Below are 20,740 nucleotides of genomic sequence, written 5' to 3'. Positions count from 1 at the left end.
ACACAGTGGCCCATGAATACTCACAAAAAGAACATTTCTTTAGCTTTTACCTAATATGGAAATGTGGATGTTGTAGTCTTCTGGAAGATGTTTGTATTATATTTAATTTCTTAAAGTGAACAAATGGTTCCCACCTGTAGCCTTCCAGCTGCAAATGGCAATTATTTAAACAAATCACATGCTGATCTGAAAATCCAGATTACGTGGGATCTGGAATTCAGCCATTGAGCTAAAGGTACAAAAGCAGCACGTTTCATTCTAATGTCAGACCTGCCCAGCACAGCCCCTGAATGCCAGGGTTTATGTGGCAGTAGATGTTGTTCGTGCCTTTCTGCCTTTGGTGGGGAGGCTATGGTATTAAAATAATGATTGTATTTTTAATATTTCCTACAGTTTACTGGACTTTTAAAAGTCATTTTGACAAATCAACAGAATATGCACAAACTCTAAGAAATATGATTATTAAGAATCTGTAAAGAATTTTTACAGCAATGGATTGGGGTTTTTTTGAACTATCAGACCCCCTCTAAAAAACTGCTTTTAAACTGTGTGTGCCATAGAATACAGTAACAATAGATGTAGCACCAAACAGCATCGAATATTGGGTATCATGCAACCACATTTAAATGTTTTCCTTGAGGTGGTATACAAATTTCAAACTTCCTATCTAGTTTCCTGTTTTAAAGTCCAATTACTGATTTTATTATTAATTAATTATCATTATAGAAACCATTAAAAATTATGTCAATGTGGTGAAAAATTTTAAAATCCTTTTTAAGCAAATGCACATTTAACATCAGCACCATAAGAACCAGTGTTTTAAGAACTGACACTATGACTTAAAATACCATTTATTTGTTATAGTAAAGGAAAAAAAATAGTGCTGATGCATAAAATCTATATGATGACCAATTTATATTTAATAGTGACATAATCGTAGTCACATAATCACGTTGTTGCAAGCAGATGAGTGAGCATCTAGCCCACTGGTTTTTATCATCTCTGAAACAGAAATACCTGAAGAGCTTTTAAAAATCGGCACTTGCTGGGCGCAGCCTAGAGAGATGTTTCAGCTCCCCGTGTGGTGGGGCTTACGCGCCAGTGTGCCTTCAGAGCTCCCAGGGCTGTTGAGCGCAGCCGAGATCACGCCCCAGCACCTGCTAAAACTCAAGGAGGCTGAGACTGAGGCCGCTGAGCCCGGTGCCCACACAAGTCTGGGAAGGAGGCAGAGAAACACACCTGGCTGCTTCTCCAACTTCATCCCCTCATCTGCAGTCTTCTGGGCACTTGCCTCAAATCATAAAAGATGGACTTCTAAAGCAGGAACCACGAGCCCTTTCTGTAGTCGTCTTAGCAAGTCTGCACAGCAGGGTTTACCCAAATGACAGTCATTCCGATACTTTCTGATTGAAGACCCCAACCTTTCAAGGCAGCCATGCATTTCCCGTAGTCACTGATGTTTGATTCCCAGAGTCCCGTGAGCGCGCGAGGTGCAAGTATTTGTGTTCTGTGGTCTGCCCTTCTGGCTTCCTTTGAAACAGGCAGCCTTTTTGATGTGCCTGAGCGGTGACGTCAGACACTCAAGTCCTGACCAGACAGGAGGTGACTGAAACAGGGTCACAGCAGTCGGTCTGATGGGCCCTGTTCACGACGACAGACTGACCTGGACGGACGGGAAAGGCCGACGGACGGGAAAGGCCTGCGGTTATTCTCAGGGCTGCCCCTACAGCGTGTGCTTGCTCAGCTCTACCTTTTTCTAAATCACCCGTGTTCTTGGCCACAGTGTCAAATTCTAAAATCCTGAGACTGCACAAGACCTCCAGGTTGATCTGTGTCTTGTCTGTCCCCGTGTCCTTGTGCCCACCCTGCTGCCCTGGCCGGTAGCCTAGAAATGAATGTGCAGAGCTTCCCTCTGTGAGACAGGGGAGTGTCCTTCCCGTAACAGAGGAGATCTCCATGCTCTGGAGAGGTCATCATAACATGACATAAAAAATAGAGAATTCAGGTTGAGTGACACCTTCTTTGGATCTATTAGTTCATTGGAGGGAGGCTTGATAAGTACCTGCAGGTGTCTGGCAGCATGAAGTAGGTGAGTAAGGTGTGCACATGGCTCCTGCCTTTGCCGACATCCCAAAGAACTTGCTAGAATGGAAGAAGAATCCTGTCCTAACATGTTTCATGTCACATTCAAGCACATCAGCTCGTGGACACAAAGTTTTGCAAAGCTTCAGGATAAAATTAAAAATGCCATTCAAATAAGTGAAAAGAAATCATTTGTTTTATATGACACTTATGTATTTTGAGTTTTTTCTTTTTTCAGCGGCCTCATATGTGGGTTTTAGATTCCTTTGTGTCATGGCTTAATCTTGGTTCTTTTCCTGTCTGCTCCCCCACCCTGCAGAAAAGGACAGGGGCGGCCTGATTGGGCCATATTTGGGAGACTTACTGAGCACAACGAGACTATTTTATTCAAAGAGAAGTTTCTGGATTGGACTGAACTGAAGAGACCTAGTGAGAAGAACGCTGGAGAGCTCGCCCAGCAGAAGGTAGTCTGGGTGCTGAAGCCCCAAACTCAGGGCGTGGTGTGAGCCCAGCACAAGTGGTCTCGGCACATGAGGTCCGAGCCAGGTGGTGAGCGTGTGTGTCACCTTGCGGAGTTATCATTGCTTTGTGGTGAGAACATTCAGAGACCTCGCTTCTAGCCATTTTGTAAAGTGTGGTGCTCACTGCTTGCCGTAGCCACCCTTCTGTGCGGCAGGACACCAGAGCTCACTGTTCAACCTCAGAGTCACTTTGCACCCGATGACCAGCCTCTCCCATCCCTCCCTCCTGCAATACATGCATTGAAATATCGAATTATACCCCATAAATATGGATAATTATAATGTGTCAATTAATTTTCTTTAATTTTTAAAAAATTAACACACACAGACAACAGTGTCCTTTAAGCTAAGAAGCCTTCCGAGGCTTCACTGGCAGAACAGCAAACTGGTCTCCAGTTATGACCTAACTCGGGCGCTGGGAAGCAGCCCCCTTTGCACCTGCTGCAGACACCTGGCGCACGCCAGTGGCGCGGGGCCCAGGCCTCCAGCGCCGCGGCCCGCGGGAGAGCGTGCCATGCGCGGCGAGCGCCACACGGCCAGCGGGGCAGGATGGGCTGTGCAAACAGGCCGCTGACCCAGCGTTTCGTGTCCCTCGCAGGAGGAGCCCAGGGCGGACGTGAAGCCCTACGACGTGGCGCGGATGGTGCCCCTGCCCCAGGCGCCGGCGGGCACCGTGCTGGACGGCGTGAACGTGGGCCGGGGCTACGGCCTGGTGGAAGGGCCCGACAGCAGGCAGTTCGCGATCGCCAGCGTCTGCGTGGACGCCTGGCACATCCTGGAGTTCGACTACAGCAGGCTCCCGAAGCAGAGCGTGGGGCAGTTCCACGAGGGGGACGCCTACGTGGTCAAGTGGAAGTACACGGTGAGCTCCGCAGGTCAGTGACACGCGCCGCCGTCCGCCAGGGCCCGCGGGCCGACCCCGCGCCCTCCGCAGCGCAGCGCAGCGCCGCACCCAGTCTGCCCCTAGACAGCCACTGAGCAAGCTGCAGGGAGGAGGAGACGCCAGGCCATCAGACAGCTGGTGTCCCTCGCGCTGGCGCTTGCCACAGAGACGGACCTGGCGCCAGGGCTGCCGCGGCCCCACAGCCCGCCCGCCCCGAGCTGTCTAGGGAAGTGGCGATTTGCTCCGATGGTATTTGCCATGTGGCCGGCTGCTGCTTCAATTAAAGTCGTTAAGTCGAACATATCCTGTAACTTAAACCTACAACCAAGCCACGGCGGCACGACGTAGTGAACACACGCACCAGAGTTATTTTAAAGACACCAGGAGAGATTTCCTCTGAAGCTGGGCCTAAGAGCGGTGCCCAGTGGGTGGGCACAGAGACACACAGTCAGCCCCAGGTCCATGGGGGTGGGCACAGCAGACACACAGTCAGCACTTGGTCCCTGTGGGTGGGCACAGTAGACACACAGTCAGCCCGTGGTCCCTGCGGGTGAGCACAGTAGACACACAGTCAGCCCGTGGTCCCTGCAGGTGGGCACAGCAGACACAGTCAGCCCCTGGTCCCTGCGGGTGGGCACAGCAGACACAGTCAGCCCGTGGTCCCTGTGGGTGGGCACAGCAGACACAGTCAGCCCATGGTCCCTGCGGGTGAGCACAGTAGACACAGTCAGCCCCTGGTCCTTGCGGGTGGGCACAGCAGACACACAGTCAGCCCGTGGTCCCTGCGGGTGGGCACAGCAGACACAGTCAGCCCGTGGTCCCTGCAGGGGGGCACAGCAGACACACAGTCAGCCCGTGGTCCCTGGGGGTCAAATGTCAGGCCGGCAGACACGGGACAGGCCTCCGGGCGTGGGGCTGCCGGGGCCACGGCAGGATACCTAGGGACTCTCAAAATCCTTGGCCTGGACCGTCCTCAACCCTTCCCGTTCGGGCGTGGAGCCCGCATGTTGTGAAAGCTTGTTACCCTCGTTGCAGTCCCCTGGCTGGCGTGAGGCGGCAAGGGCCGCAGGAAGCTGGCGCTGTCTGCAGATCAGTCACCTGCAGACTTGCAGGCGGGACTTCCCTCCTGGTCTGCCATAGACAGTCTGTTAGTCCGCTGGCAGCCCTTCCGGAGCAGCCCTCTGTATGGGGCGCCTGCTGTAGGGCCCAGCAAATGCCTGGGGCCCTGCCTCTAGCAAGCGTGGGCACAGTGAAGCCAGCACAGGAGGGGGGAGCACTTCCTGCCGTGCGAGGTCGCAGTCCCTGGAGATCACTGGGAGCAGCCCAGAGATCCAGCCGCAGCCCGGGGGCGGGGATCGCTGGGCTGCAGGCCTGGAGGCCCCCTGCCCCGAGGCAGGATGCGGGGCTTTACCGCGCTGTAGTTGAGTGCCTCGCAGCTCTTCGGGGCTAGTTTTGTCAGGACACTAACTTCTCAGGTGAGGACCAGGAGAGCAGGACAGCAGGATTAAGGGACTCACCTGACGCCGCTCGGTGGGAGAGAGCAGAGCTGGACACTCACACCCAGTGCCCGGCCCTTTCGAAGCCGAGAGAGGCGTGGTGCTGACCGCCGCAGTTCGCCCTGCAGGCAGGGAGCCGGAGTCTGGGCCGTGGCCCAGGGTGGGGGAGCCGAGAGTGGCCACAAGGAAGAACCGAGCCAGGCTGTGGAGAAGGTCAGGGTTGAAGCGGCAGAGAGCCCAGCTCTGGGCTGGGCCGCTGAACACACCAAACCTCAGGAAAGGGTCCTGGAGGGCCCAGCGGCCTGGCCCTCCTTCCAGGCGCCGGTGGGTGTCAGACACAGACCCTGGTGGGAGGGCCGTTTCTCATCCGCTCGGTTCCTTATGAGGGCTGGTAGGAGCTCCTTCCTTGCGCGTCCTGCGGAGGCCGTGTGGCTGGGACGGAAGGCACGGGCCCTGCAACCCTCGGGTCTGGGGCTCGAGTCTCAGGCCCTTACCGACCAGCTGTGCGCGCCGGCAACGCCACTTACCCCGTCTGAGCCTTGGTTTTCTCACCCGGGAAGCAGGGGTTATCTCTTCTACTGGCTCACAGGACGTTGCCGTCTGGCGTACGTGACGTTTGGTGTGTGCCCGGCACGTGTTCGCATTGCGGGTGCGGGAATATTCATCACTGGCCGTCTCAGCAGGAGCAGTGCAGTGATGGACGGGACTGAGGGTGAGAGAGCACGGATCTCCCCAGAAAAACAGCAATTCCCGAAGAGTCACTGTAGTGGATTTAAGTTCCTCCATCTGATGCAGGGATGGCAAGTTAAATGTAATAATCATCTTCACTGCTGGTTGGCAGTGAAGACAATAACAGGGACTTTGGGGGCGGGGGTCTACTAACCCTTGGAGCTGTGACACTGGGACTTTAAGGAAAAAGCCGTAAAGGCACCAGAGTTCCCGTCCTTAACACGCAGAAAGGGAAATGCGTGTTTCATAAAACAAGACAAAGGACACCACACTTCGAAATTGAGTTATTTTCTTACCTCAGCTGATTGTTCAATAAGAGAGAAGCCACAGTGAGTGAATGAATAATGAATAAATGACATTAAAATGAATTAATTAAAAATAAACAAAGCTGAGATTTCTTGGCCTGTTTACGTGGAGGCCCCTAGGAAGTAACGACTGGACCGGGCGACTCTTCCCTGTGTTTCTTCCCGATAAAGCCAGCGCGCGCGTCACCGCCAGCGCGCGCGTCACCGCCAGCGCGCGCGTCACCGCCAGCGCGCGCGTCACCGCCAGCGCGCGTCACCGCCAGCGCGCGTCACCGCCAGCGTGCGCGTCACCGCCAGCGCCGGCAGCACTGCTGTGAGCAGAGTTAGTTACAGCTTTGAACAAGTCCAGCTGCAGAGGTTACAGTCAGAGCAGGGAGACTCAGATTCCAGGCTGTCCCTCTGGGAGCAGAGCATGGCAGCCTGGTGGCGTTTGCAGCTGCACCGCAACAGTGTCGGAAGCGATGGCCCCTCGGTGACACTGGCCCGGCTCCTCCATCACTCATGCCCCCCAGGGCCGCACCTGCCAACGGGGCTGAGCCGGAGACCCAGGCGCTCTTCTGGGGCAGGGGCAGCAGAAGACAGCAGCTGTAGAGGTGCTGGGTCCTCCTGCGGGCCGACACCAGCCACCTGCTGGGTCAGCGTCCCGCCCCACTGCCAGCCTGCAGGGTCAGGAGACAGCAGCTCAGGTGCCCAGGGACTCGGGGTCAGCTTCCTCCAGAGAGGGTACAAGTCAGCTTCCTATAAGTAGGTGATTCGGGTGCAAGACTATATGACCACGAGCCGTTCTTCCTACCGCAGCTTTCTCTTAACCCTAAACAGGACTCCTGGTAATGAACTTATCTTGAAAGAATTTTGCATGGCCTGGCGTACCAGCCCTTCGCATTAGGCATCTGGTCCAGGTTGTAAACATGGTGACCCAGCAGTTCTTCCCACTGAAAACTGAGTCTGTATTTGCTAAAATGAATAAATATATTAAAAATTACGTAATATAGAGGACTAGATTTGGGTATGTTGAGGAAAATTGTAAGGAAAATTGGCAAAATGTCTGTTTCATGAAATATCTTTAAAGAAATAACAATTCTATTTTAGGTGTATACACTCTATTTAAGAATGTTATGACTTAAATGTTGGTTATTTAAGTGTGATTATACATTTACATGGTATCTTTGAGTGCTAACAAATTCCAAGGTCTATATAAACCATTGAGATCTATTTTAAGCATATCTTTCCACAGTAATTAAGTTGACATGAAGAATTTTCTCTACTTGGAAGAATGGGATTGCCAATCAAAGGCAAACTTCTGTTGCTAAGTTAGCAGAAATTTCAATTGTGCGGCTTCCAAATTAACTGTGGGTGTCTCCCATCTACTCATTAGCTCCTGTCTCACTTTGCCTGCTCAAAACCACGTGAACGTGACCAGGTCAGACCCATAGGAGACAGCACTAAAGGCTGTGTGCAGTTGAAATACTTTAAGAAATCATTAGGATCATTTATGGAAACTGTGTTATGGATACTTTTCTAAACAAAAGGCCAAAAATCACACCAATATGGTCCTCGGCCTTTTAAGAATTTAACCAAGCTTTCCACCTACCTTTAATCCTCAATAAAACTGTGATTTTGAAAGTGGCCTTGGAAGTGAGACCGATTGAGGTAATATGGAACCAGAGAGTCCAGTCGTTATCATTGATTTCTAACGTGCACCGTGGCAGAGTACCTGGAACACCCGGGCCTTCGAGTCAAGAACGTGCTCTGCCGACCTCACTCGGCCCAGAAGGTTCTGCGTCCCCATCGCTGTCATTCAGGTCTCCGCTCAGCCCCTCCCCAGAAAGGACCGCACAGGCGTCCCCACAGCTGCAGCCCTGCCGGGGCCACTGCCCCGCCCCTGGCACTCACACACTTGTCCCCGTCTGAATCGTCCTGCTCGTCTGCAGATTAGAACGAAAGCCCGAGGTTGTCTTGTTGTCACTGCAGCCCCAGCATCCTGCTGTTTGGATGTTTGTCGAATGAGTGAACGAAGCAAGCTGGGGGGGTGCTTTGCTAGAGGCAGAGTTTCGCGGGCGGCGGTGCTGTCTAAAACGCCCTTTTCGCCAATTCACCTTCTGTGGGCGCTTTGCAGAGCAAGCCGTCCTGCCGGGTGCCGGCCAGAAGGACATCAGGACTTAATCCTGGCCACAGCCCTGGTGACAGACGTGGAATCCCAGTTCATTTTGTGAAAGTGATATGTGAGCAATTCATCTCCTCCATTTCTGACAGAACTTGGAAACTTCAAAGGTTTCTTCCTTTCCTAAACAAAATTAAAATAGCTTTAAGTCTACATCTTTGAGCTTAAAACTAGTCCAGCTGTTGTGTTTAATGTCTTCTCACTATCAGCTAATCGTCTGCCAAAGAGTGGCATGCTATGGAAGACACGTCTGTCACCAAATACCTCACGGAATCGTCCTGCCCCACACGTGCGCGACCGCCCCCTCGGGCTGCCCGTGTTTCTCTCAGGCCGCGGGAGGGCCGAGCCGTCCTGCTTCTCCGGTCGGCGCGGACAGCGAGCCGGAGGAAGGGGCCCTCTCTTCCCTGGGGCGCCACTGCCTTCCCCCGGTGCAAGTGGCTCCCCCAGCCCGGCCTGGAGGAGCCAGCGGGCACGCCCTCCGCGCTCGCAGCCCTGACCGCCCTCTGCGCTCTGTGTTCGCAGTGGGGAGCCGGCAGAAGGCAGAGCACGCCGCCAGGGTGACCGGCAAAGAGAAGTGCGTCTACTTCTTCTGGCAGGGCCGGCACTCGACCGTGAGTGAGAAGGGGACGTCGGCGCTGATGACGGTGGAGCTGGACGAGGAAAGGGGCGCGCAGGTGAGTCTCGGGGACCTGGAAGGGCACCCTTTCCAGGGAGCCCCTGATGCTCGGCCTGCTCCGTAAGGACCTGATCCCAATGAGCAAGGACCATGTCACCCAAAGCACTGCCAGCCCTGGTCTGGTGTCCGGAGATTTCAGGCTCCGCCTCCTGTTTATTTCATCCTCCCGCCTGTCCTAATATGTTCTGAGAAGCATGCAGTGTCTGCAACTGGGAAATCCATGCCACAAGCACAAATGCCCAGTGAGTAGTTTCGAAGGTTTCCACCTCACTAATAAGCAAGTAAAACACAGAGATGTCATCATCCCCTTCTAAAGTTGGTAATATTTTTTTAAAGAATGGACCCAGGGCTGGCAAGGGTTCAGTGGGACACTCACCGGCTTCTGGTGGGACGTGCGACTTGGAACAGCCGTCCCGAAGAGCAGTTTTGGCTCAAGAACCTTAAAAATTCAGTCAGATGTTCCCCTTACACACACCTCCTGCAGGACACATCAAAGACGACTGTGAAATCGAGCCCTCCCGTCAGCATTGCTTGCAGCGGCCTGGGCGGGTTTCTGGGACACACCGGATCGGGTCACTCTCTTGCCCTCTGCCACACAGGCTGCCGTCTGAGTGGCCTCCTGGGAGCTCAGTCCCTCCGAGGTGGCCCTGGGCACCTCTCTGAGCTCCTCCTGCTCCTGCCCCCACCCAGGCGGCTGCAGCCCTCTTGCCGGCATGCAGACACGCGCCCCCAGCCCGCGCCCTGCCGCCCGGAGCACTGCCTCTGCCCTGGGCACTCGCAGCCCCCCGCCCGAGAGCAGGCTCTGCTGGCAGGGCGCCCTGCTCTGTGCAGGCCCTTCCTCACTCTCCCGTCTCTCTCTGACCCTCAGTCTGCTCTTTGTTTCCATAGCGCTTCCCACCACCTGAAGCAAGTGCTGGCTTTGTCCCCCATGCCCCGGGCGTGCAGTCCCAGGGCCTCACAGCCTAGAGAACCCCAGAGCCCTCAGGGACTGCCGCCCAAATCCAAGGTTCTGTAAACATTTTTTTAACACTTGGATGGCTCATACATCGGGCATCGCGTCCTTTAGTGCCAGCACCTAAGAGTTGGCTCTGGGTTCTAGAGCAGGACACCATGTGCAGACATGTTGACGTTCTTGGACGAATGATTGACATCAGCATGAGGGAGGACAGCAGAGACATTTTCTCCAGAAATGGACAAACACTCACTGAGGCTTCTACAGCTCTAAGAACCAATCGTGTTCCCTAAAAAGTGTTTAAATGCACATTTTCTACTGTGGACTATATTTTAGAAATGGTCACTGGCAACAGTTGCATTTTAATTTATTCCTGACAGTAATTTCAACTACAACGCCCTTTTTTTGGTAAAGGCCATGAATGAATATGTTTTAATCATGCCTTCAAAATCACCCTTAGAGTTTTCAGTCTTATCTGTGTAGTTTGAGTATCAATCCAATGATGGAAAATTATTTTAAACATGTACCACTGCCTGCCGCTAGCAGGCATGGTGGCGCACACCTGTAGGCTCTGTGAGTGGACCGCCATGTGGTCATGAAGGTTACTTTTTCCCCTCTAATGACTAAGGCAGTGCTAGTCATTCTCATTGCTGAGAGGTACACTTTGTTAAAAATGTGTTGCACCAATACAAAGCTGTATCAGTACCAATGAATACCATTCAAATATCAAAATTCACGTTTTTTAAAAGATATCCAATGATGGAAAAATACTAGGTGAAAAAAAATGAGAGTATGGGGTGGGAAACCTGTGGCTTTGGAGTCACATGTGGCCTTCTGGATACTTGAATGCAGCCTTTTGACTGAATCCAAATTTTACAGAACAAATCTTTTTAATGAAGGGCCTGCTCCATGAAGTCTGGATTGGGCGGAGGGGCCGCACCTGGGACCCTGCAGGGCTGCATGTGGCCTGAAGGCCGCAGGTCCCCACCCCACGTTCATCTAGGAAAAAAAACACTTGGAAAGGAAGGCTGCAGACTAGAATTTTGATAGTTCTTATGTTTAGATAATAGCATTGTCACTGGCTGTTGTTTGTAGGTCTTGGTATTTTTCAGGCTTTCTACCATAGGTACTTACTCTTTTCATGCCTTCGAAAGCCCTGACTAGCCCTGTTACTGATTTCGCTGTGTTTAAATCTGCAGGTCCAGGTTCTCCAGGGCAAAGAGCCCCCTTGTTTCCTGCAGTGTTTTCAGGGGGGCATGGTGGTGCACTCCGGGAGGCGGGAAGAGGAGGAAGAAAATGCACAAAGTAAGTCACTTTTACTGCTAGAACTCAATTTTTTCCTCTCCTGGAAAGTATTTTTATAGGCAAGGGGATTTAAAATCCGTCTCTGTTCGTATCACTGTGGCTTTAGCACTGAAAGCCTCCCAGTGCTTGTCTGCTAAACCAAGCTTATGAGGAGCCCGCAGGCCACCTCCTCCCTGCGGAGTTCAGGACCCGCCTGTGTGCAGAGGCTGGGAGATGGCTTCACCTGAACCGAACCCTTGCAGGGGCTGGTCTGCTCGTTTTAGGAGGAAAAAAAAAAATCAGTGGATCTTCTATTATAAATTATGAGATTTTTGTTGGCTGGCATCCAAAAAAACAAAGCACTCTTAACTTTAGAGTCTTTTAAAGTGTGCCTGTGGTATGACTTATAAATTTTGGGAAAATGGTCTTTCTGCATCGTGAATTTTTGGCAACCTGCTTCCAACTCCAAAAGGATTTGCTTCCAGGCATGGCATTAAGACCAGACGCGCTGCCCAGCAGGACTTCGTGCTGCAGGCCCCAGTCCCCAAGTCCCTTCAGTCCCTGGGACACGGTGGCTGCTGCCTATTGCCCAGCAGGGACCAGGAAGGGCTGCTTTTCTCCTCACTCTCCCAGGTCCTAACGCTGTGTATGGGCGCCCCCTGCAGGTGAGTGGAGGCTGTACTGTGTGCGAGGAGAAGTCCCCATGGAAGGGAATTTGCTGGAGGTGGCCTGTCACTGTAGCAGCCTGAGGTCCAGGACTTCCATGGTGGTTCTCAACGTGAATAAGGCCCTCATTTACCTGTGGCACGGATGCAAAGCCCAAGCCCACACGAAGGAGGTCGGCAGGATGGCAGCAAATAAAATCAAGGAACAGTGAGTGCGGTGTGGGCTTCCCGGGGGCACACAGGCAGGCTGAGATGGGAGCGTTCCCACAGCCCCCAGCAGACCACCGCCTGGCGTGCTCAGAGTAACTTCCCCAGGGGACAGTTGCAAATGTGCTCAGGGACTTCTGACATTCCAAGTACAAAGGACACACATCTCAGCTCGAGGAGCGAGGGAAACGGCCCCAGCAGCACTTGGATCTTTGCAGTCGCAATTCAGTTTTTGCATTATAAACCCGGAGTCTTGTGATAGTAAAAGACAGCAGATTTCAAAATATCTTTTTAGGGATTCACACTCAGAGTTTTAGTTATGTCAGAACAGTGGGGGGTTAAAAAGCTAAAGATCTGGGAAACTGTCTGTGTCCGACCATAAGAGAACATTAATAATCCCCCATCTCAAAAGCAGCCACCTGATGGAGAGTTACGGCCTTTCGGGGCAGTTCTCAGGCACAGTGCTGCAGGCGTTGGGTTTTGTTCCTCTCTCCCAGGTAGGCCCCCACAGTCGGCCACTTGCAAAGAGCAGGCCCACTGTGAGCGAGCACTGGACTTTAGGGAAGGGGGAAGACAGAAGGGCAGTGAAGGTGAAAACCAAGGCAGAGGTTGTGCTGGAGGTTCCCCCACTGCAGTAGGTACCACTGTGGCTCTGAGCTTCCTAGCAGCCCATGCAAAATATGCATCACATACAGCCAAAGAAAGCCCAGTGTTCCCCTGTCACTCGGCAGGTGACTAAGACCTGTGAGGACCTTGGTAGCATCCTGATAGTAAACATGAAGCACTTCGTAAGGCCATAACATGCCACAAGAGTGCAAATTGGTGAAACCCATTCTCCGGGCACCAGAACAGGGCAGTATTGGCATGCCTGCTTGTGACTGCTCTGAAACCTCGCTCTGCGTGAAGAGGGCGGGTGGAGAGGAGACTGGGGCAGGTGCTCTCTCAACAGGTAGACAGATGTGAAGCAAAATGTCCATCTCAAAATGTCCTCTGCAGGCTAGGAACAGGGAGTGATGGTAGGTGATATTCAGTGAGGTGTTCAAAAGCGTTCGTGGCCCATCAAACTTGGGCCACCAAGGTCCAAAAATCAAAATCATGAGCAACTCATTCACTTATTCATTCAATGTTGAATGAATGTTGAGCAAGCACCTGCGTCAAGCCAAACACAGATTTAGGGACTAGGGGTTTGGTCATGAATAAACCCAAGTCTCTGTCCCCATAAGCCTATGTTCTAACAGGAAATAAGGAAAAGGAACCATCAACATGTATTATATATAAAGCTGTGTGTTGTTTTCATTATTAATACCTATTACATTTAATTGTACATTCCTCCCTAAGGGCCAAGCCAACACTCCTTCCCCAACACACGCACACTGAAATTGCAGAGCATGTTTTCATTCCTGGGTAAGAATTGTTGTTAGTTAGAAAGTGGAAGAAGAGAGACAGTGAACTGTCCTGTAGATTCGGTGTGGGATGGTCCGTGCTGCGGGCTCTCTGGGCTTATGAAAGATGATTGGCGTTTCTCTGTGCAGGTGCCCCCTGGAAGCAGGACTGCACAGCAGCAGCAAAGTGACAGTCCACGAATGTGACGAAGGCTCCGAGCCTCTGGGGTTCTGGGACGCCTTAGGAAGGAGAGACAGGAAGGCCTACGACTGCATGCTTCAAGGTAATGCGGCGTTCTGTAGCCTTTGGTACCCTTTTAAACGTTGACTCATTTATTCCATAAGTATTTATTGAGCACATGCTATGTACAACACACATTAAACCTACTGAGAAGGCTAAAGAATATACATGACTAATCGTAAGGCAAAATAAAAATTATTTGACATGAAAGAGGTATAGGTGAAGGAGGTTTGAGCATTAAAAAGAAAAAAGTGACTTCCACAGGAAAGATCACACACAGCTCCCTGGGAGGGATGGCATTTGCGCGGTGCCTTGGAGCTTGGTATGACTGGAAGAGAAGAAAACCCCAGGCAGCCAGAGGTGCAATGCCACAATGTGAACCTGTGTGGCAAGGTGCTGCTGGGTCTGGTCGCACCCAGAGTGGAAGGAAGTAGCCACAGTTCAGAGGAGAGGGTTGGGCAGAACCAGATAGGTGGATCTTGCATGGGAGGCCAGGGCGCAGAGGCACAGGGGGAGGAAGGCTTGGAGGTCAGTGACTGCCCCAGTGTAGACTTAGAGGTTCGGTCAGTAAGCGAGCGCAGTGTGCTGGGGTGCAGTGCCACGTCAAAATTGCTGGCAGCCCTGTGAACTTAGGGCCTGCAACTCAGAGACAGGTTGGAGAGGTGATCATTGAGCAACATGACCATGAGACTGCCAAACGGGCAGGCAAGAGAAAAAGAATGTGGTCAAGGGACATGTTCTGGGTGTTGGGTGGGAGCTGGAGAAGGAAGCTAGTCCCTTATCCCAGAGCTCTTCAAAATCATTGCCCTGTGTAGAAAGAAAATGGCCATTGTGGTACGAAATAGACATTCCCATTCCCCAGAGTGAGCTCAAGTGCGTAAATATGTGCTCCCCTGGCTTTTCTCAAAATACAGATTAACATGAGAAATAAAGCAAAATTGCATTAAGCAGTTATGATAAGCCAAGCACCCTTTCAGCACCTTATATATAGTAACCCCATTAATACAACCCAATGCTCTACTGATTTTACAGATGAGGAAACTGAGGCATAGAGAAGTTAATCAACTTGCCCAAGGTTGGACAGCAATGGAGTATATTTATAACCACTCCATTATACTCTGCCTTTCAAGTTTTATCAACTTTTATATAGCTTTTTAAACATAATACCTATTGATCATAGAAAATGTTTGGAATTACAAACAAGTTAAAAATGAAAATAAGTCTCTTACAATCCTGTCTCTCAGAGGTGACCGAATGCACATACCCCAGTGCTGTATAAAGAGTACCTATTTTTAAAAATAAAGTTTGGAAACTACTGTTTTGTAACATGCTTTTTTCCTTTATTATGAATAATTTCCCAAGTTGTTAATATTTAGACTTTTAATGTCCGCAGGGTGGTCCACAAATATTCTAGGAATATGTGTCACCGTTCACCTAACAATCTTCTGTAGTGGAACAGCTGTGTTGTGTTCAATTTTTCTCTGTTAATTGCATCTTGGCTTTTTGGCTAAGATCAAATGTAGTATCTGTTCAACTTTTCTCTATCACATAATGCAGTTTGAATAATTTTTAAAATGATTATATATATTTATTCCTGAGAGAAATACTAGATATGGAACTGCTGAGCTAAAGTTCTACAAACCTCACAGCACGTCTCAACAAGTGTCACTCTCACGTGCAGTACACTAAAGGGCTCATTTCCCAGCATAATCATAAACTCAGCAAATCCTCTTTCCCTATCTGCCAAATTGATTAGGGGAGACAGATAGCTAAGCATTGTTTTAATTTAATTTTTCAAGTAGAAGTACTGGGACATACTTTATATAGAATATGTATTTATATTTTTTAATATAGATAAACATTTTTAGCCATTTGTATTTCTGTTATACTTCTGTTATACTCTGTGCCTTTTGCACATTTTTAAGATATTTATATTTTCCTTATTTATATTCCTTCATATATCAAGGATATTAACTAGTTGCTATATTAAAAATATTTCCCATTTTATTACTTTTTAATTTTTTACACTATAATTTTTCCTTTTAATATAATTAATGCATAAGTCTCTTCCCTTTTGATTACTTCTTTTAATATTGCAATTAAAAAGGCCTTCCCCACCTGCAAGCTCGGATAAATTCCATGTCCCTACCAATTCTTTGAATCATTTCTTGTTTTACATTAATTCTTCCCTCCAGCTGAAGTTGACCTCTGTGCACACGGTGTCTTTAGCTTTGTTCTCTTTTCTTCCAAAGATCCGGGAAGTTTTAACTTCGCACCTCGCCTGTTTATCCTCAGCAGCTCCTCTGGGGATTTCTTAGCCACGGAGTTCACGTACCCTGCCCGCGCACCCTCCGCCATCAGCTCCATGCCCTTCCTGCAGGAAGATCTGTACAGTGCGCCCCAGCCAGGTAAGGCCTGCAGGGAGCAGCCGGGAGGCCCCTTCCAACGAAGGCTTGTTATTTCACGTTAGCATTTACCAAGCAGCTTCCATTTGCCAAGCACACTCCCAGAACCCCATTGGCCAGAGCTTGTCACATGACCCCCCAGCTGCAAGGGAGCCTGGAATATCAAACGGCTGAGGAGAAGGAGGTTGGGGTATCTGCTGAGTTAGCCGAAGTGCGGCCTCTGCCATACCAAGGCTCTACCATGGAACCCAGGCTTTCTAATCCCAAGCCCGGGCCACTTCCACCAGGCCACTGCCTCAAGACACAAACCCTTATGCCCCGACTCTGCTTGGGACATCACAGGAGGCTGGGCCGATGGCTTTCCCCGCCCTCCTTCCGATCAAGTCCTAGGTCAGCTGCCCCATAGCTTGTGTTCGTTCTTTTTCATGTTACAAGAGCCCCGAGCTGCAGCCAGGGACCTCACGTTACACCAGCAGCCCAGGTCACCATTTAAAAGCTGGACTGGTACATGTCACACTGTGGGAAATTCTAGTAATGGTCCCCGCAAAGAGGCTGCTGCCCACAACAGGATGGTGTCAACCTCCACTGGGCTTTTTTTGTTTGTTTTGAGACAGAGCCTTGCTCTGTTGCCTGAGCTAGAGTGCCGTGGCCTCAACCTCGCTACCAGCAACCTCAAACTCCTGGACTCAAGGGATCCTTCTGCCTCAGCCTCCCAAGTAGCTGGGACTATAGGTGCGAACCACCACCCACCTAATTTTTTCTATTTTTAGTAGAGATGGAATCTCGCTCTTGCTCAGGCTGGTCTAGAACTCCTGAGCTCAAGCAATCCTCCCATCTTGGCCTCCCAGATTGCTAGGATTACAGGCATGAGCCACTGCACCTGGCCTCTCCACTGGCCTTTTAAAATGTGTGGTTTCCAAGGAGTCCTGAAATTATGCCAGGAAAGGGCACATGGTGGGCCGAGCTAGCAGGACTGAGAGCCCTTTTGCTGTGTGGAGTAAGAGTCAGGCCCTGCGGTTTGAGGAGGAGAAAAAGTGAGGAGGAAGAGGCAAAACAACTGATTTTTAAAGCCAATTTCTCTGTAAGGGAACAGTGGACTCGCGTCATTGCTGAGCGATCAGATGCAGGGCAAGAACGCCAGTGGCCTGCAGGGCCGGTGAGCTGTGCACATGCTCTTCGGAGCTAAGTGGCGCTAACGGCCCCTCGAGTGTGCTGTCGGCCCTCTCAGCGCAGCCCTCCCAGTGGCCAGAGGGCTCAGCGGGCCTGCAGTTGAGGTGGGCGAAAAGAGGAGCACCTGGAAAAGAAGGAAGGGAAGACTCCACATCTTGAGGCCACCTGTCTCTGCCTAGAGGCCTCTCCCTGTTGAACTTTGAAGGGGCAGGGTGTCCTGGGGACCCTCCATTTGCCCCTTTGCCCGGAATTGCACTGCCAAAGGGATTGTACCCTCTGACCTGGCACAGGGGAGAAGGCATCGGTTAGGTTTGGGCAGGAGTGAGCTAAAGTGTCCATAGAGGAGCTCCTGATTGTCTGGTCTGTCACAGCGCTTTTCCTTGTTGACAATCACCACGAGGTGTACCTCTGGCAAGGCTGGTGGCCCATCGAGAACAAGATCACCGGTTCCGCCCGCATTCGCTGGGCCTCCGACCGGAAGAACGCCATGGAGACGGTGCTGCAGTACTGCAGAGGTGAGGCCCTCCCGAGGCCGGGGCCCCCCGGCACCCAGCCAGCAGCCCTCGGGACCCCCAGGCCCCTCTACCCTCCCTGCGAGTGTCAGCCAGCGATCATAAAGCCTGGCAGGTGGCAATGAAACCAGTTTCTTCCCCTGTAACTTTTTGAGGCTTATTAATTTTTAAACTAGTGCGTTCTCCATTGCCGGCATGAAGGAGAACTAGTTTTTGCCTCTTGTATTGTGAGGCCATTGAACTTACTACCCTCAAGGTTAAGGGCCGCATTGTGGATACGCTGGACAGACTAGACCCCGTGCATGCGGGATTAATCCTGCTGCGAGACAGACCTGCCGCCCATGCCTGCCGTCTGCAAGCAGGGCCGTGCGGCTGGGGACAGACGTCGGCCCGCAGCCGGCCGAATGGCCAAAGCCAAACTTTTTATTTTTCATTATTGTTGTTAGGATTATATCCAAAAAGAAACTTCCCTGTAGTACGTTTATGGTTTCTTACTATATTGTCCACCTGAAGTTTGTGGTCTTTTATATAAAATAAAGAGGCCAATAATTAGTTTCTCATCGAATCTTTATTGTTTCATTATATTATTAGGTTTTATATCACTGAGTATGTTCCATAAACTCTCTTCTTGAAAAGCTCTTTACTAATAAATAAGTTATTAAACTTCCCACCAAATGTTATAGCTAAAGTAGACATATAAAATGCTGCCATTAGCTGTCTCATCACGTGGAAGTTAATCCCACATTCGGAAGCCGGAGCAATGCTTCTGCAGTGAAGGCAAGAGGGAGAAAATGTCCCGCCCAGAAGCTACAGAGAGAGGCTTTCTCCCTTCCAGGGATCCAGAAGTGTCTTGTTAGGGGCGGAAGTGCAGAGTCAGTCTGGCTATATGCCCCTCTGATAGTCATAGACATAAAATTGCCATTTTATAGAAACATTATCCATGTGTTGTTATGAACTACCCATACATAACTTGTCTTTTAATCATGAAGTCAAGAGTACGACGAGGTCCTTGGGTCTCTGCTAACACTCGCGTTCTGTGTGACTACAGGGAAGAATCTCAAGAAGCCGCCCCCCAAGTCTTACCTTATCCATGCTGGTCTGGAGCCCCTGACGTTCACCAATATGTTTCCCAGCTGGGAGCACAGAGAGGACATCGCTGAGATCACAGAAATGGTGAGCGTGTTGCCGGGGTGTGAAGGAAGCGCCTCTGCCTTTTGGATTGTGGGTTCACTTTGACCTTGGGGAGAAGCACCCAACTGCTCTTTCAAAGTGGGAAAATATGTTTTCTTTTGTAACGTGTAAACTAGTCTAATAGAATTAGCTTAGGAAGAAGAGAAGCTTGATGGGGAATCAATTGTAACATTTCAGTAATTTTCTACATGGGGCTCAAATTTTATTAATAAAAACATAAAAGCAAAGGTGAATTTCATTACTTTGAAGACTGTATATACATAAAAGCTGCGAACTCCTCATTCTCTTAGCTACAAACCTAGTGCTTGTTGTTATTTCTCAACGTCCATATAATGCACAACCAAATCCTGATGTTTCAGACGCCACCATATAAATCTGTGATGGATATATATGTTCAAATAACTAAATGAATGGATGTGTTGTGACTCATGGTACGGTATTGGTCAGCATCTCATTAATACTGTCTTTTATGAGATCACCTGGTACTTCCACGGGGCATTTATCATAACTTCTATCTACCGAAATATATTGTCATCCAGAATGTTTTATTGTCCAACCACACAGAAAAGAAGCTTACTACAGCTATGTCAAATTTGTTAATTTATGAGTTATTAACATTGCTGCCAATAGCTTGTCCAAGGGTTTTTTTGGTTTGGTAGGAAAGAGGTTTTTTTTTTTTTTTTTTTTTGAGACAGAGTCTCACTTTGTTGCCCAGGCTAGAGTGAGTGCCGTGGCGTCAGCCTAGCTCACAGCAACCTCAAACTCCTGGGCTCAAGCGATCCTCCTGCCTCAGCCTCCCAAGTAGCTGGGACTACAGGCATGCGCCACCATGCCCGGCTAATTTTTTCTATATATATTGGTTGGCCAATTAATTTGTTTCTATTTTATAGTAGAGACGGGGTCTCGCTCTTGCTCAGGGTGGTTTCGAACTCCTGACCTTGAGCAATCCGCCCGCCTCGGCCTCCCAGAGTGCTAGGATTACAGGCGTGAGCCACCGCGCCCGGCCTGGAAAGAGGTTTTTTACATTTTGATTTTGTTAGCTGCTTTTCTGGGGGAAGTGACCGGAGCATATTTTATGGGATATCTGAGTAATGTTAAACAGACAGAGTTCACCGCAGCAGAGCAATGGAGAGAGCCTGTCCGAAAGTGCAAATATTGCTGCTCCCCCTAAACTATCTCCATTTAGCCGAATGGATCTGATCCACACGGGGAAAGGGCTAAGTGCAGCCTAATCTCTGACAGGGTGAGATGGTTCTGTTCCTGATAAATACGGGATCATGAGCTTAAAAGCTCTAGGGATTACAAGGGCTGGGGCTGCCGCGTGCAGTCTAAGTTCAAGGACATAAAGTCGCAATCATTTTTCTGTACCCACTGCAGGTCATGGGCCAGCACTGGCCCGTTTATTGCTGTGCAGGCCTCACAGGGGGGTTTCAGCCAGCAGAGTCAGGTTTCCCACACCAGCAAGTTAGATGAACAACTCGCATTCGCTGAGTGCTCACTCTGCAGTAGGCGCAGCTCCAAGCACGTTACATTTTTCTTGTTTAATTATCACCGTAGTCCATCGGGATCTACTCATTATCATCCCCATTTTTCTGGTGTGGGAGCAGAGGCACAAAACCTTGAAGTCACTTGCCCAGAGTCTCAGAGTCGTGAGTAGAGTGAGACAGTACTAGGGGTCGACAGGTTCACTCTAAAAACCCGCCTCTTTCACCCTGGTCTGTCCCTATATGGCCAACTTGGGCAGCAACATCTTAGTCATTCGTTCCTTCACCACCCACTCAAATGGAGGGCCGCCAGCCCGGCACCCCCGGTTACCCACTGTAGCCTGCTCAGACTACATGCACACAGCGGCTGGGGAGGAGGGGAAGCTTGATTCTA

The 20,740-nt window shown here is 50.4% G+C and overlaps 1 protein-coding gene and 1 pseudogene across 12 annotated transcripts in view; both read left to right on the top strand.

Moving 5' to 3' along the window:
• The window catches only part of SVIL (supervillin), a 218,663-nt gene that overhangs the window by 194,102 nt on the left and 3,821 nt on the right, over window positions 1-20,740 (top strand). For all 12 annotated transcript variants that reach the window (XM_075997686.1, XM_075997690.1, XM_075997689.1 and 9 more), the window contains 9 exons: window positions 2,402-2,546; window positions 3,202-3,478; window positions 8,700-8,851; window positions 11,005-11,110; window positions 11,755-11,962; window positions 13,494-13,627; window positions 15,837-15,992; window positions 17,531-17,674; window positions 18,720-18,844. In XM_075997686.1, coding sequence (XP_075853801.1) covers window positions 2,402-2,546; window positions 3,202-3,478; window positions 8,700-8,851; window positions 11,005-11,110; window positions 11,755-11,962; window positions 13,494-13,627; window positions 15,837-15,992; window positions 17,531-17,674; window positions 18,720-18,844 — 1,447 coding nt within the window. The remainder of the gene's footprint in view (window positions 1-2,401; window positions 2,547-3,201; window positions 3,479-8,699; window positions 8,852-11,004; window positions 11,111-11,754; window positions 11,963-13,493; window positions 13,628-15,836; window positions 15,993-17,530; window positions 17,675-18,719; window positions 18,845-20,740) is intronic.
• Window positions 15,072-15,241, top strand: LOC142864668 (uncharacterized; annotated as a pseudogene).

This window comes from Microcebus murinus, chromosome 25 (assembly GCF_040939455.1).
Source record: "Microcebus murinus isolate Inina chromosome 25, M.murinus_Inina_mat1.0, whole genome shotgun sequence".
NCBI lineage: Eukaryota > Metazoa > Chordata > Mammalia > Primates > Cheirogaleidae > Microcebus > Microcebus murinus.
This window is presented reverse-complemented; position numbering and strand designations above follow the sequence as displayed.